This window comes from Anopheles merus, chromosome 3R (genome assembly GCF_017562075.2).
Source record: "Anopheles merus strain MAF chromosome 3R, AmerM5.1, whole genome shotgun sequence".
NCBI classification, from domain to species: domain Eukaryota; kingdom Metazoa; phylum Arthropoda; class Insecta; order Diptera; family Culicidae; genus Anopheles; species Anopheles merus.
The window spans coordinates 13,827,639-13,840,156 of NC_054084.1; the positions used below are offsets into that span (position 1 = coordinate 13,827,639).

A 12,518-nucleotide genomic window follows, 5' to 3' on the forward strand; every position below is an offset into this window, starting at 1 on the left:
TGTGCGTGTATTCTCAACACACACAAAAAAAACGGGCGGAACGGAGCGGTATTAGTGTTTCTACTGCATCGTGAAAGTTATTTTTAATGATGATGATGGGCAGAAAGCTGTGCTGAATTGTTTATGAAGCTTTTTACGGAATGTAAAACATGTTTCAGTTTCAATGAAGTTCATCAGTGGCGATCGTGAAGTGTAAAGCGGTTTTTGTTTCGTTGTTGACGTCGGTTTCTTTGAGCCGTGGTGGTGGCCGTGGTTGGAAGTAAACGTGCTAACAGACATGCTTGTCCTTGATTCGAAACTCGTACGAAGAAGTAAAGCTTTTCGCGTTATTGAACGGTTAATGAATATTCGACGCCACCGCGTAAGTTGTTTTTCATGGAGAAAATTCATGATGGACCTCTCAGTTGTTTGTGAGAGCGCTTTTGTTTATTCCAGAATGGAAATTGTATCTGCTATTGATTTGTGGGTGTGTAAAACGAGCATATCATTACATCTGCTTGTATTCGCTACTGGCTTGTTGTTGGTGTGTTAACAGATAAACACTGAGACGAATGTGTTGTACCACTGACAATTTGTAACAACGGGCAATGTGTGGGTTTCACTAATTGGAAGCGCGTCGGCTCTTGTGACGTTTTCCTGCTCGAGATATCGCACAAACGGCAGCAGATAGGGGAGGTATGTCGCTGTATGATGGTCTCGTGTCGTTTAAAGATCAACGTGCACGCAATACTCGGAAAAAGAAGGCCACCGACGAGAAAGGCGGTGGGGAGGGGGGGGGACCCGACTAGCAAAGGCAAAAGGGGGCGTGTAAATTCCTCAACGAAACGCCACACTAGAATTCCCGCGGGAACGACGGCAGGACGCGCTTCAGTCCCAAAGGATGTGTTTGCCCGTGTTTGCTGTGCGATAATGATCACGACACATTCCTTCGCACTCGCAGTTGCTAACCACAGTACGGTCCCTTACAGTGCGCCTCGCTCGATCACATTAAAGCTGAGGAATTTCATTCGTGCGTTTAGTTGGTTGATAGCGGTTTTGTGCGAGGAGGGAATAAGATGGAAGCCAAGCATCATTAGCGATGCCGATCACGTCAGAAATATGCTTTTTGATTCAATTATGTCTCTCCTAGGGAGGAAGCAGGGTGGAAAATATTGAACGATGACGTCAGGATTAGTTAGCGTGCAGGATGATAGATGGTACACGGCCGGCACGTGTCTTGTACGATGGGAGGGCGGGTATTTATGAGCCTGTGAGTGGACAGCCGAGTTAATGCGGTTAACAGGCAGACACAGCAGCAGCAGCAGCAAAAAAAAAGTTGGAGATAAATCGTGCAGATGAATTTGATTAAATTTTTGGGGCTTTCTTTTCATAGCTGTTGGTGAGAGAAATTTAAGTGTTTTTGCTGTAGTATTTACATATCTTGCTCGACAATCATTACATTTAATAAGAAGCTCTCTCCTATAGAGGACCTCTTTGTGTTCCAATCATGACAATCATACCGAAATAACACACTGTTATTTGAAGTATAATTCTGCCTATTCTCGTTAGTTTTGATCTGAATCACGGTCACTCGCCTGAAAGCCACATAGGGAAGTGTTGCTCCATCGCTGTGCCAAAAGCCTATACACCGAATTGGATATATGTTTTTCTTTCGTAGAAGTCTGGTTCCTTTTAAGCAATACGGCAAAGCCGTCCCTACTGAATAAAAAAGTCTGGTTCCTTTTATACTATTTGATAAATTATACTATACTGATCGTATATAGATCATCTAATTGTCGCTGTAACTATATTTTTTTCCAGTACTTTCTCTATTTTCGATACTAACAATTGTGTATTTGCATGATTGATATCCCAAGTCTAGAAATCAATCGTTACCGATCTATTAGAGTAGAACTGGTGAGCTAAGTTTCCTAAGCTAAGTCTAAGTGATTAAGTCTCGAAAGCCTGTATAGGCCGGCATATCCGCGTAGGACGTTACGCCAAATAGAAGAAGAAGGCGAGCTACGAGGGCGTAAGCTCGATATAGGAATTTAATGAATAATATTATTGTGCTCTCAAAGGTTTCGTGAGCCTGGGACACACACCAATTCGGTAGTCTGTGCTTAGGTATCAAAAAGTGTGTTGAATAAGTGTTCGAGTTAGTGACGGTTGATTTAATCCGAAACATTCCTCTTCGGCCGTCTCTCTAACATATGTGCTAGATGCAACACTAACAATTGTTTTGGTTCCAGTCTAAATTTTTATGTAATGTAATTGTATGTAAAATTATTTATCACTAACATAGCAGTTGAAACTTGGCAACTGGGAAATTTTGTCCCATCGCTGCTTCAATCAATTTATGGCCCGACTCACGTCGATTTTATTTCGCTACATTTCGATCTTGTTATAGTTCCCTTTCCTGTCTTAATGTTCACTTCTGACTTTATCATGAACTAGGTATCAATCTTGTTTTCTAGTTGAAAGCACAGTCTGATTCCTGTCACTGTCCATTTTGAGTTCCAAATAATCCGAAGTAGAACATAATCTTAGTCTATAATGATAGTAGATCCTGTCTACAGTGGAATATCCCTGATTAATTCGCTGTTCTTGGTCGTGTTTCTGTACAGGAGTACATCGTAGCACAACTCAATGCAGTCTGCACTGACTTATAGCTTTTCAATTGCCTGTAAATTATGAATTTTTTTGCTTTTCAATAGGTAATAAGGAAATTTTTTAAAAATCCTTACAGGGTTTTTTAGCCTTTTTTTCTAAAGTCTGGATGGATTCTTGTTGAATTCTCGACCAGCCTATCGAAGAGTCATCTTCAACATGCCAATGCCAGTTAGAAAGCATGCACATTTTATATTGCACATCTTGGAGTATTTTTATCGTTTTCCAACTCCAAAAAACATGTTTTTTACAGCCATTTTGTAAATCCATTTAGCAGTTTATCCTTTTATTTAACCATTTAGTGTAATTGATCATGTTTATGTTCGACATTTTCAATTCTTACAGTGGCATTGAACCCAATTACGAATGTTGGTTTTGTTCCAATTTCAGATTTTTTGTTCTATTGTTAAGCTCGCTTGAATGAATTGATCATAAAAATAGAAATATAAATATAAATAGAATTTAAATTTAAATAAATCAGCACCTAATATGGAAAGTTTTGGCAAACTTCTCTTATTTAACTCTTATATTTAATTAGTGAAGGATCTGCATATTTATTCAAGCCATCTTAAAGCGTTCACCTTATTTAATGTGCAAAACTAGCACCGAGCATCAATGAGCAAGAAAAATACAGCCAATATTCACCCTGAAACTCTTTTCAAAACTAATACAGCATCGGTTGTTGCGAACTTTGTGCTTGAACTGAAAGGAAGAAGAATATTAAAACATGTTTCGGTATACTGAACAAGGCACTAACAGAAATGAAACAAACTTTTCTCACAACAACCGTTGCAAAAAGCTCTCGACAAACAGGTATCATCATCCGCTGGGTCTCACATGCCAACGCAAAACAGAATGATGAAACACTGCACTGTTTGCTGGCTCGGAAAGTTTATCAAATTTCCAACCACTCTTGTTGTCCCCATTATCGCCAGCAGTAATAATTTGAACTTTCCTTTAAAAAAAAAGCAAATGAAAAGATAATAATGCGGCACCATTTTCCTAGAATCACCCCCTTTGCCAGACCAATTCAATTCAATTACCTTTATTTTGGTTGTCTACTTTCATGCTCCTCCGATAGGTAAATAAACAAGGCGCCCAACTCTCCGCACAATGAAGTCACCGCCAATCGCCAGCTGGTTCAGCCAGTCGGATGGCGTAAATCCCACCCAGATAGCCATCTACGGTTCGGTATCGTTCCTGGTCGTGTCCCTGCTCGGGTTGCTCATTTACATCACCTGCTCGAAGCGGTACCGGCTCAACTGGTACGAAAAGAATCTGCTCGAATCGGCCAAAGAGCGTGAGGCGGCCCAGCGCGGCAGGTAAGTCGACCGAAGCTCGAAACTAGTCACCGAAACCACCTGTTTGATGGTGTTTGTTTGCCCGACTGTATCGACCTGCTCCCATCGCGTAGCCACGAGGGACACATCACCTGCCCAATTGCGTACAACGTGGATGCGGTCGCCGGGACGTCACGCTACCTAAACCGAGCCCACGGCAGTCCACAGGCGCGTGCGGACCATCCCCCGTTCTGGGCGTCGCAGGGGCTTTACCGGAAGAGTGACAGCCGGGGCCAGTTGATTGACACATCGGATGGTAAGTGAAGCGGGGGAAGATGAAAAGCGCTGCTTCTTTTACTCCGGTCGTCGTCGCTGTCGACCACTCACAAGGCCACTGACGTGAATGCTCGTCGCGTTGTTTTCGGTATTGTTTTTTTTTTGCAGAGGAAACGACCGGCGAGGACAGCGGAGATTCGGCGTGCAGCAGTAGTAGGTCAGTTATAGCGGCACCCAGCGGTGCGGTCGCCATTGCCAGCACCGGGAAACATGTGGTGCTCGTTACGTCAAGCCCGGCCAAACCGACAACCTCGATGGTGTCGACGGTGGCCGGCGGAAGCCGCAGCAGTACGACAGCAGCAGCAGCAGGCAAGGTTGACACGAGCCAAGGCACCAAGATCGATATGCTAGACTCGGCCAGTACGTGCAGTACGGTGAGCCGGGACGAGCTGGGCGGTGAGGATGCACGCGGTGCGATCCATCTGACACTGAGCTACGATCCGGCGGCGGGCATCCTGAACGTGAAGCTGGTCGAGGTAATGGCGGGTGAGCTTTCATAACGACACGTCAAATAAGTAACCCTTTCTCTCCTTCTCTCTCTCCCTCTGTCTCTCCCCCTAGGCACAGGACCTGCAGCCGCAGGACTTCAGTGGGACGGCGGATCCGTACGCCAAGATAAGGCTACTGCCCGACCGGAACAATATGTGGCAGACGAGAATTCACAAGAAAACGCTCAACCCTGGTAAGTAGCGGGACAATCGTTGAACCAAGGGGAAGAGATTGTGGGTTCTGGTTGTACGAAGATTCACAATCAGTTGACATAATGGATGGCTCGGAACTGATTGTGGAGCAATGATGTAATGGGATTATGTATGCAGTATTCGAACGAACTCTAAAACCCCGTCCATCAGATGAAGCCGTTCCGTGAAGAGAGGACAGTCGTAAGAGCGTCCTTACTTTACAATGTAACAGTTTCTTTGAAATGTTTGCACAGTTCCATTGTTATATGGGTTAAGTAGTTCGTTGTAAATGAAATACAAAGGCATTCGTACATTTTTCCTGTTAGTAATTATATTCTCATAGAATACATGTCGCGGCGTAGGGAAGTGGTCTGATGAACGAATGCTTTACAAAATAAACCCTTAAAATAATATGGAATCTAAAATAGAAGAATATTGTGCAAAACGTGTTGAAATATTTATATAATATTGCGATAGACGAATCCCAAAACGAGTAAAGCATTGTTTGAATTGCAATAGACAACCGTTTTAGGACATCTTTTATTCAATACCGACAGCCCTTTACATGTTGCTGGCATTGTTTTAAATTACGTTCTCAGTGGTAACCTCAGTGGTCGTTCAGAACGATTGCTTTAATTAATTGTGTTTTAATTATTTTGGATAGACTTCTACAGACTCGTGGGCAAACTTCCGAAGAAAAGGATCAGAACAGGAACAATCGACATTAATACTATAACATTTAGGATGATGACTGTATTGTAAAAGTAGAATACGCCTGATTATCTTGGAAGCCCACAAGATCATGCCAGACTTATTCTTGAAAACGTGCTTCTATATCACATACAGTGTTAGGGAATTCTAGAAATTTGAAATCCATTGGCATTAAACCTTACCGATGATTTCTTCTTCCTTATGTCTAAGCTTACTTACTTACTTATCCGGCGCTCCCGCTTTGCAGTCTTGGCCTGCCTCAGAAGTGTCTAGTCTTGGCCTGCCTCCACGCCATCCTCACCTCAATTTGGGCCTATCATGGCGTACTCTGTCCTTGTGGACGGCCTTAAAAGACTTTACGGGCTGGGTCGTCCGTTTCCGTGCGTACAACATGAGGTTACCGTACATCTCGTATAGCTCGTCGCTATAACGACTCCTCCTTTGTCCTTCCACACATATGGGGCCAAGGATCCTTCTGAGCATCTTCCTCTCGAAAGCGGACAGCAGGATTTCGTCAGATTTGGACAGTGTCCATGTCTCAGAGGCGTATGTGAGTATTGGTACTATATAGGTACTATATAGTCCCAGCTTCGTCCGTCGCGACAGGTTCTTTGAGGTGAAGTGCTTTTTCAGGCTGTAGAATGACCGGTTGGCCGCCAGCATCCTTGCGCGCAACTCAACTACCATGATTATGTATTCTGCCATCTTCTCCAAGATATGCCGCATGGCGAAGATGGTGAAGATCTGCCGCATGGAAAAAAGTCTATCTTCCCGATACTAATAATGACAACATTGTTCGTATATGTTCATTTTTATCAGCACATTTGCGATCCTGGAACCCATTGTTTCAATTTTCATAAAAATCATATAAAAATGAGCCATAACGAGTGAGTCACTGGAAAGTATTGAACTCGTTGTAAAGGGATCCGCTGTAATTTCTTATGTTCATGGAGCATTTTGCTCGGTTTCCTAAAATGAAAATTATCTTTCTTTGATAAAACTATTAAAATAAATACACAACAAATATTCAATTATTCACAATTATTTTGCATTGTACGTGTTTTCCAATTTGCTGTTGTTACTATTATTGCAGTAATGACCTTGATGTAATGTACATTGTACCTAGACAGTTGGCTTCCATGGTTTACAAATCAAGCATAGCTTCGAAAATGTGATATTATCTTCCAGTGTTATTATTCTTTTTCAAAACTGACCATGATTATTTGATGCCTTGGACATAACCGATCTCACAACAGGCCAAGTCCATCAAATCCAGATACTTTTTCATGACTTGATGGGTTGCACCAGTTTTCCAGGTCATGGTCATAAGATGAACTCTTCAACTTTTCCATCCAGCCATCAGACTGACCAACAAACAAGCGCCTTCATTTTATGCGCTGACCTTTCTTGTAATAAAGAGGGATATTGTAAATGTCTTTCGCAGCGCACTGGAAGCATCTCAAGGCGTTCCGCTCATGATGAAGATGGTTTTCTGAATGCGTTTGAACAAATTTTATTGTGCAGTTTCTTAACTGTTTTTGTATAAGAATTCATACATAAACTGATACCGATGTACAATGTGGTCTGGTCATAATAACGCAGACATTCAGGAAGCTTAAGAGACATTTTTGCATTGAGAGTTTTTTTCTTGTTTTGGGGTATATTAAAGAGACAGAAAATGAACATTTTTAAAGAAGATTTGTTAAAATGAATATGCTTTTACATGTATTTTAATCACTTTTACATTAATGTTGTACCGCTCCTCCAACGAAGTTCTGAAAACAATGAAACTAAGACAATTACGTTCAATTTCTCTTCTCCCTCCCATTTCCAGTGTTTGACGAGGACTTTGTGTTTGAGGTACGCTCCGCCACGATCGGCCGGCGAACGCTCGAGATACTCCTGTTCGACTTCGACGCGTACTCGCGCCACGTGTGCATCGGTGGCGTACAGTTCCCGCTCGCCCAGGTGTGTCTGGCCGAGCGGATAGACATCTGGCGCCCGCTGCTACCGTACACCGAGCAGGACAACAAGCAGGACCTGGGCGATTTGATGGTTTCACTCTCCTACCAACCCGCAGCCGAGAAGCTTACGGTTGTCATCATAAAGGCGCGCAATCTGCGCGTCATCGACGGTACGCGCAACTCGTCCGATCCGTACGTGAAGGTGTGCCTGTACAATGCGGACGGCAGGCGGCTGAAGAAGCGCAAAACAACGGTAGCCCGCAATACGACCGCACCGGTGTACAACGAGGCCCTCACGTTCGACGTCAGCCGCGAGACGTTGCGCGACTGTTCGATCGAGTTCCAGGTGCTGCACGACAGTTTGCTGGGCAAGAACGAAACCCTAGGCCGGGCGACGGTTGGCAGCGGGCCCGAGTTTCGGCAGGAAAATCGCAAGTTCTTCGACGAGCTGTTCCGTACGCGGGCCGCCACCGCCCAGTGGATATCGTTGTGCGAGCTAAAGCTCAAGTCGGACACGCCGTCGAAGAAGAAGTGAACGCGAGCTCAATGGATTTCAATCTCACGCTGGCATGGTGCACCATAGCTGGACCTTTGTTGATTTTGCTGTATCATGTCCTGTTGGGTTCAAGGATACCAATCACAAAAACTGTTAATTGTTTTACACTACCAAAGCGTAATAATCGTAAAGCTTGTTTTGGAGCATTCAAAACTGCAACTCATATTGGTGGGACAGAACACGCAGCGGGGGTCGTTCTCTTTGATTTAACACCATTTAGCACAGAAGGTTTTTAATTTCCGCAACGAAAAGTCTGCGCATGCTGCATGAAGGCATTCAAAATGGGCTTCATGAAAAAATGGGATTTTGTGGCATAATTATATCCGCACTAACTGACTCGTGGCACACATTTTATGGCCACCAACTTCCCCATCACCCACTTCCTGGACGCACTTATTCCGGAGCGCCATAAATCACGTTGGTTCCTTCATGACGCTCCCCATACAGCGCACACTCAGCACGTTAAATATTTACATATTATATATATATAGATATAAATATACATGTATACAATACAACAAAACAAAAGCATATATCAGCCTGAAAGAAAAAAAAGCTGGACACCCAAGTGCAGTACATGTTTTAAAATGCTCGGGAAGGACTATCAATGAACAATGAGGAAGAAGTAAAACACGATGGGGCATTGTATTCGGATAGTATCAGAACAGATCATTTGAAGAAAGAAACACAAAACATATGGCAGGAACCATATATTAAAAGAAAATGAAACGTATTTATACAACCACACAAAAAAGAGAGAGGAAAATGTATTTAGTAGATGTGAAAACAACAATCCAAAATAAAATATTATGTACTCTAGTATCTTGTCTTTTGAATTGAGCTTATCGACACTGCCTTTGGCCGGCTGCGTAGTACTACACTTTGATCTTAGCCTTTAGGCCGAGTAGCGATGGCTGCGTAGTAAATTGAGCGGATCGTAGGACTTAACAACATACCCAGTGAAGGGTTCTGGTCCTTATGGACTATTCTAATGTGGATAATGATACAGAGTTTACCTAGCCAATTCATACCACCGGCACTGCAGTTAATCGACAAAATCATGCCAAAGACTTGGGCGTTCTTATTGATTCAAGTTTGAACTTTAACCAGCATATCGATGACGTTGTAGCCAGTTGAAGTCAACTACTTGGCGTGGTTATCCGGACAACTAATGAATTCCGCAACCCCATGTGCATCAAAGCTGTTTACAATAGTATCGTTCGTTTGGTTCTGGAATATTCGTGCGTAGTCTGGAGCCCAACTACTGCTTCTTCAATTGCTCGACTTGAGGCGATTCAACGTAAGCTTACGCGATATGCCCTACGCCTACTTCCCTGGCAGGATCGCAATAATCTTCCGCCTCCGTATGCTGCGCGGTGCCGTCTTCTAGGCCTTGAGCCTCTTTTGGTTAGAAGACGCAATGCACAGTGCTCTTTCATCGCTGGATTGCTAAATGGCGATCGACTATCGGCTCTATCGACTCATAACAACAATAAATAAATAATAATAATAATAATAATAATAATGATAATAAAAATAAAAGTAATAATAATAATAATAATAATAATAATAATAATAATAATAATAATAATAATAATAATAATAATAATAATTCAGCCATCGTAAAACGTCTTGGTCGCAAACTTTTTGGTCGCCAACTTCTTGGTCGCAAACTTCATGGTCGCAAACTACTTGGTCGCAAACTACTTGGTCGCAAACTTCATGGTCGCAAACTGCTTGGTCGCAAACTACTTGGTCGCAAATATCTTAACCGCAAAAATCTTTTGGCATAGTTGTTGGTCGCAAACTTCTTCGTCTTTAAAATCTTGGTCACTTAATTCTTGATCGCCCAAATCATTATCGCAAATACAGTGGGGTCATCATGGGGTCAAAATGATGGTCGGCTCGGGTCAAGCTAGATTAAATACCCGATCCAAACTCGCTGCACCAACGGGTCGGAGTCGCTTGTGCTTTCTTGCACCTACCGGAGTTGTTGCACCTACTGAACCTACTTGTACCTTTTGGGTCGATCCGAACGACTCCGGGTCACTTACGGTTGGCTCCTGGAACAATTCTGAAATATCTTCCACGCGATATAAGTGCAAAGGATGTTTTATACTCTGTCTATTGTTTTTTTAGGTTAAGGCATAGTGCCAAAAAGAGATATACGTTGAAGCAATTTTAAACAATTTACCGAATCGTTTATTTATTGGAAATAAATTAAATATCGCCACAGACTGTATACATTCGATTTAAATCTTTTGCTGTAGATTTGAAGCGCATAACTGTTCTTACTCTACCTTCATCATGCTTTTTACCAGGTCAAACTGGATTAATTTTGCGTTTATAGCTTGTTACTGTGAAAAGGAAATACTTGCCATTTTATATGATACGATTTTTAACGCTAATACATTTTACCTGAGAGAAAGAGATAAGTATTCGAGTATTTCTGGCAGTGTGTGTGCGCTTGTTTTACTTCTTTTTCAAGAACTTTTCAATAGTTGCCTCAATTTTACGCTTCTTCGGTGCCGCTTTACCCTTTGCGGTTGATCCAGTGGACGATGGTCGCTTTTTGCCGGGCGTCCCACCTGATCCCGAGCTCACACTATCGTCTTCCTCCGTTCCGCCATCCTTCTGTGCCTTGTTTCTCTTGTAAGCGGCCGACATGCGCTGAATGTTCACCTTGGAAATGTCTTCGTGCACCACTATCCGGTTCGGATAATCCTTCCCAATGATGCAGCCGAGCTTCTTCTGCGTCTCGAGATTCGCTTTCCACGGCTCGTAAATGATACCGGCCGGAAAGCGGGCCAGCTCGGGCACGTACTTCTTGATAAACTTTCCCTCCGGATCCGTCTTTTTGCCGAACGCCACCGGGCTGTACACGCGGAAGTACTGATGAAAGAAAGCCGACGCGGAGAGCCACATCCAGTTGCCCGCGTTCAACGCCCAGTCGGCATCGAGCAGCAGCTCTTCGAATACCCGCTGTCCCTCTTCCCACGATATCCAGAGGTCACCGCGCGTAAGGAAGCAGGCGACCGCATGCCGGGCCAGATGATGGATCCATCCTTCCTGGCGCAGCTGGCGCATGATGGCATCGATGAACGGGTAGCCTGTCCGTCCATGCGTCCACGCTTCCAGATGGTCCTTGTTAGTGTCCCAATCGATCTGGGTGCAGATGCTGTTGCCCACCATCTTGTCGTAGTTGGGTGTCACCGCCGCGACGCAGTAATAAAACTCTCTCCACATTATCTGCCCGATCAGCGAGACGGGCGGTTGGGAGTGTTTCTGACCCTTGATGGTTTCCGCTATACGGCTGTAGAAGAGCCGCACGCTCAGGCAGCCGAACTTCAGGTACGGGCTCAGAACCGTGGTCGATGGTTCGAGGGAGTTGGGCGATGTGTTCGGTTTCTCGAATTTGCACACCCATGCCTTCCGGCTGAGGATCTCATTCATCCGGCGCAAGGCTTCCGATTCACCGCCGGGGAATTTGCACCGTCCCATCGACGCTTCCTCGACTTCCAGCTCTTCCATCGTTGGTGGATCGTAACAGGAAGGGTTTTTGCGTTCCTCCTCGTCCTCTTCGGGGGCCGTTGCTTGCGCTGGCAGTTTCTGAGGCACTGGCAGTGGTTGGGGTATTTTGCAAGCCGAAGCAAGCGTTGCGTACCGCTGGTAGGTAAGCGGTGGTTTGCCGCCATTCTTCTTCACAATCGCTTCGGGATCGAAAATGGTGTGAGACTTTTCGATGTGAACCTCCACCCGGTGCTTCCGTGCCTGCTCTTCGACGGTGCTGTCCCGCTTGACGGCGTACGGCTCAATGTCATGTTCGTACGTAAGCAGCGAAACGTTCCAGTCGGCGAATAGTTTGGGAAACACTTCCACCGGATTGCCCCGCACAACGTAGAGTCTGAAAGAATGTAACAGGGGGGGTGTAAGCAAGATAACCAAGTAAGGAGAAGATACACAAACGGCAACTACCAACCGGGAGTTGATGGAGCGTAAATTTTCATCCAAATTAGCCAACGTCTGCTGCAGAAAGCGCCACCGATTTGGTCCCACACGCAACCACTTGCGTATGCCCGGATCGAGCACGAATATCGGTCGCAAACAGTATTTGGCGGGATTCGCTCGCACCTTGTCTACCGCCACCGTGAGTGCCGGATTGTCGTGGATTCGTAGCCCTTTCCGGAACCAGTGCACAATGGTTTCACGTTTAGCCATTGCGGGAGGAAAGCAAGCCGTGGCAATTGTTGCTTGCAGCGGAATTTAAAACGGTTTCAAAATAATATGACGAAATACACAAAACCACATGTCAACAGTGCGAGAAGCAAAACAGCGTGTAGCA

The 12,518-nt window shown here is 44.4% G+C and overlaps 2 protein-coding genes across 5 annotated transcripts in view; one reads left to right on the plus strand and one right to left on the minus strand.

Annotated features, from left to right (window-relative positions):
• Positions 1 to 8,990, plus strand: part of LOC121596974 (synaptotagmin-5) — a 30,992-nt gene extending 22,002 nt beyond the window's left edge. For 2 of the 3 annotated variants that reach the window (XM_041922405.1, XM_041922404.1), the window contains exons 2-6: positions 3,731 to 3,971; positions 4,064 to 4,245; positions 4,374 to 4,741; positions 4,827 to 4,947; positions 7,491 to 8,990. In XM_041922405.1, coding sequence (XP_041778339.1) covers positions 3,763 to 3,971; positions 4,064 to 4,245; positions 4,374 to 4,741; positions 4,827 to 4,947; positions 7,491 to 8,155 — 1,545 coding nt within the window. In that variant the 5' untranslated portion in view covers positions 3,731 to 3,762 and the 3' untranslated portion in view covers positions 8,156 to 8,990. Of the gene's footprint in view, positions 1 to 207; positions 362 to 3,730; positions 3,972 to 4,063; positions 4,246 to 4,373; positions 4,742 to 4,826; positions 4,948 to 7,490 lie in introns of those variants that run through there. The other variant, XM_041922407.1, reaches the window with a different exon arrangement.
• Positions 8,991 to 10,339: 1,349 nt separating this feature from the next.
• Positions 10,340 to 12,481, minus strand: LOC121597074 (cryptochrome-2). Of its 2 annotated transcripts, XR_006005375.1 has the most exons (3): positions 12,156 to 12,481; positions 10,595 to 12,080; positions 10,340 to 10,533 (listed from the first exon to the last, which is right to left on the minus strand). XR_006005375.1 is itself a non-coding variant. In XM_041922568.1 (2 exons), exons 1-2 carry the CDS (start codon positions 12,392 to 12,394, stop codon positions 10,649 to 10,651), a joined length of 1,671 nt encoding a protein of 556 aa, XP_041778502.1. In that variant the 5' UTR covers positions 12,395 to 12,481; the 3' UTR covers positions 10,340 to 10,648. The 2 variants fall into 2 exon arrangements, 1 of the variants encoding a protein (XP_041778502.1); XM_041922568.1 differs by having other exon boundaries at positions 10,340 to 12,080.
• Positions 12,482 to 12,518: the final 37 nt, after the last annotated feature.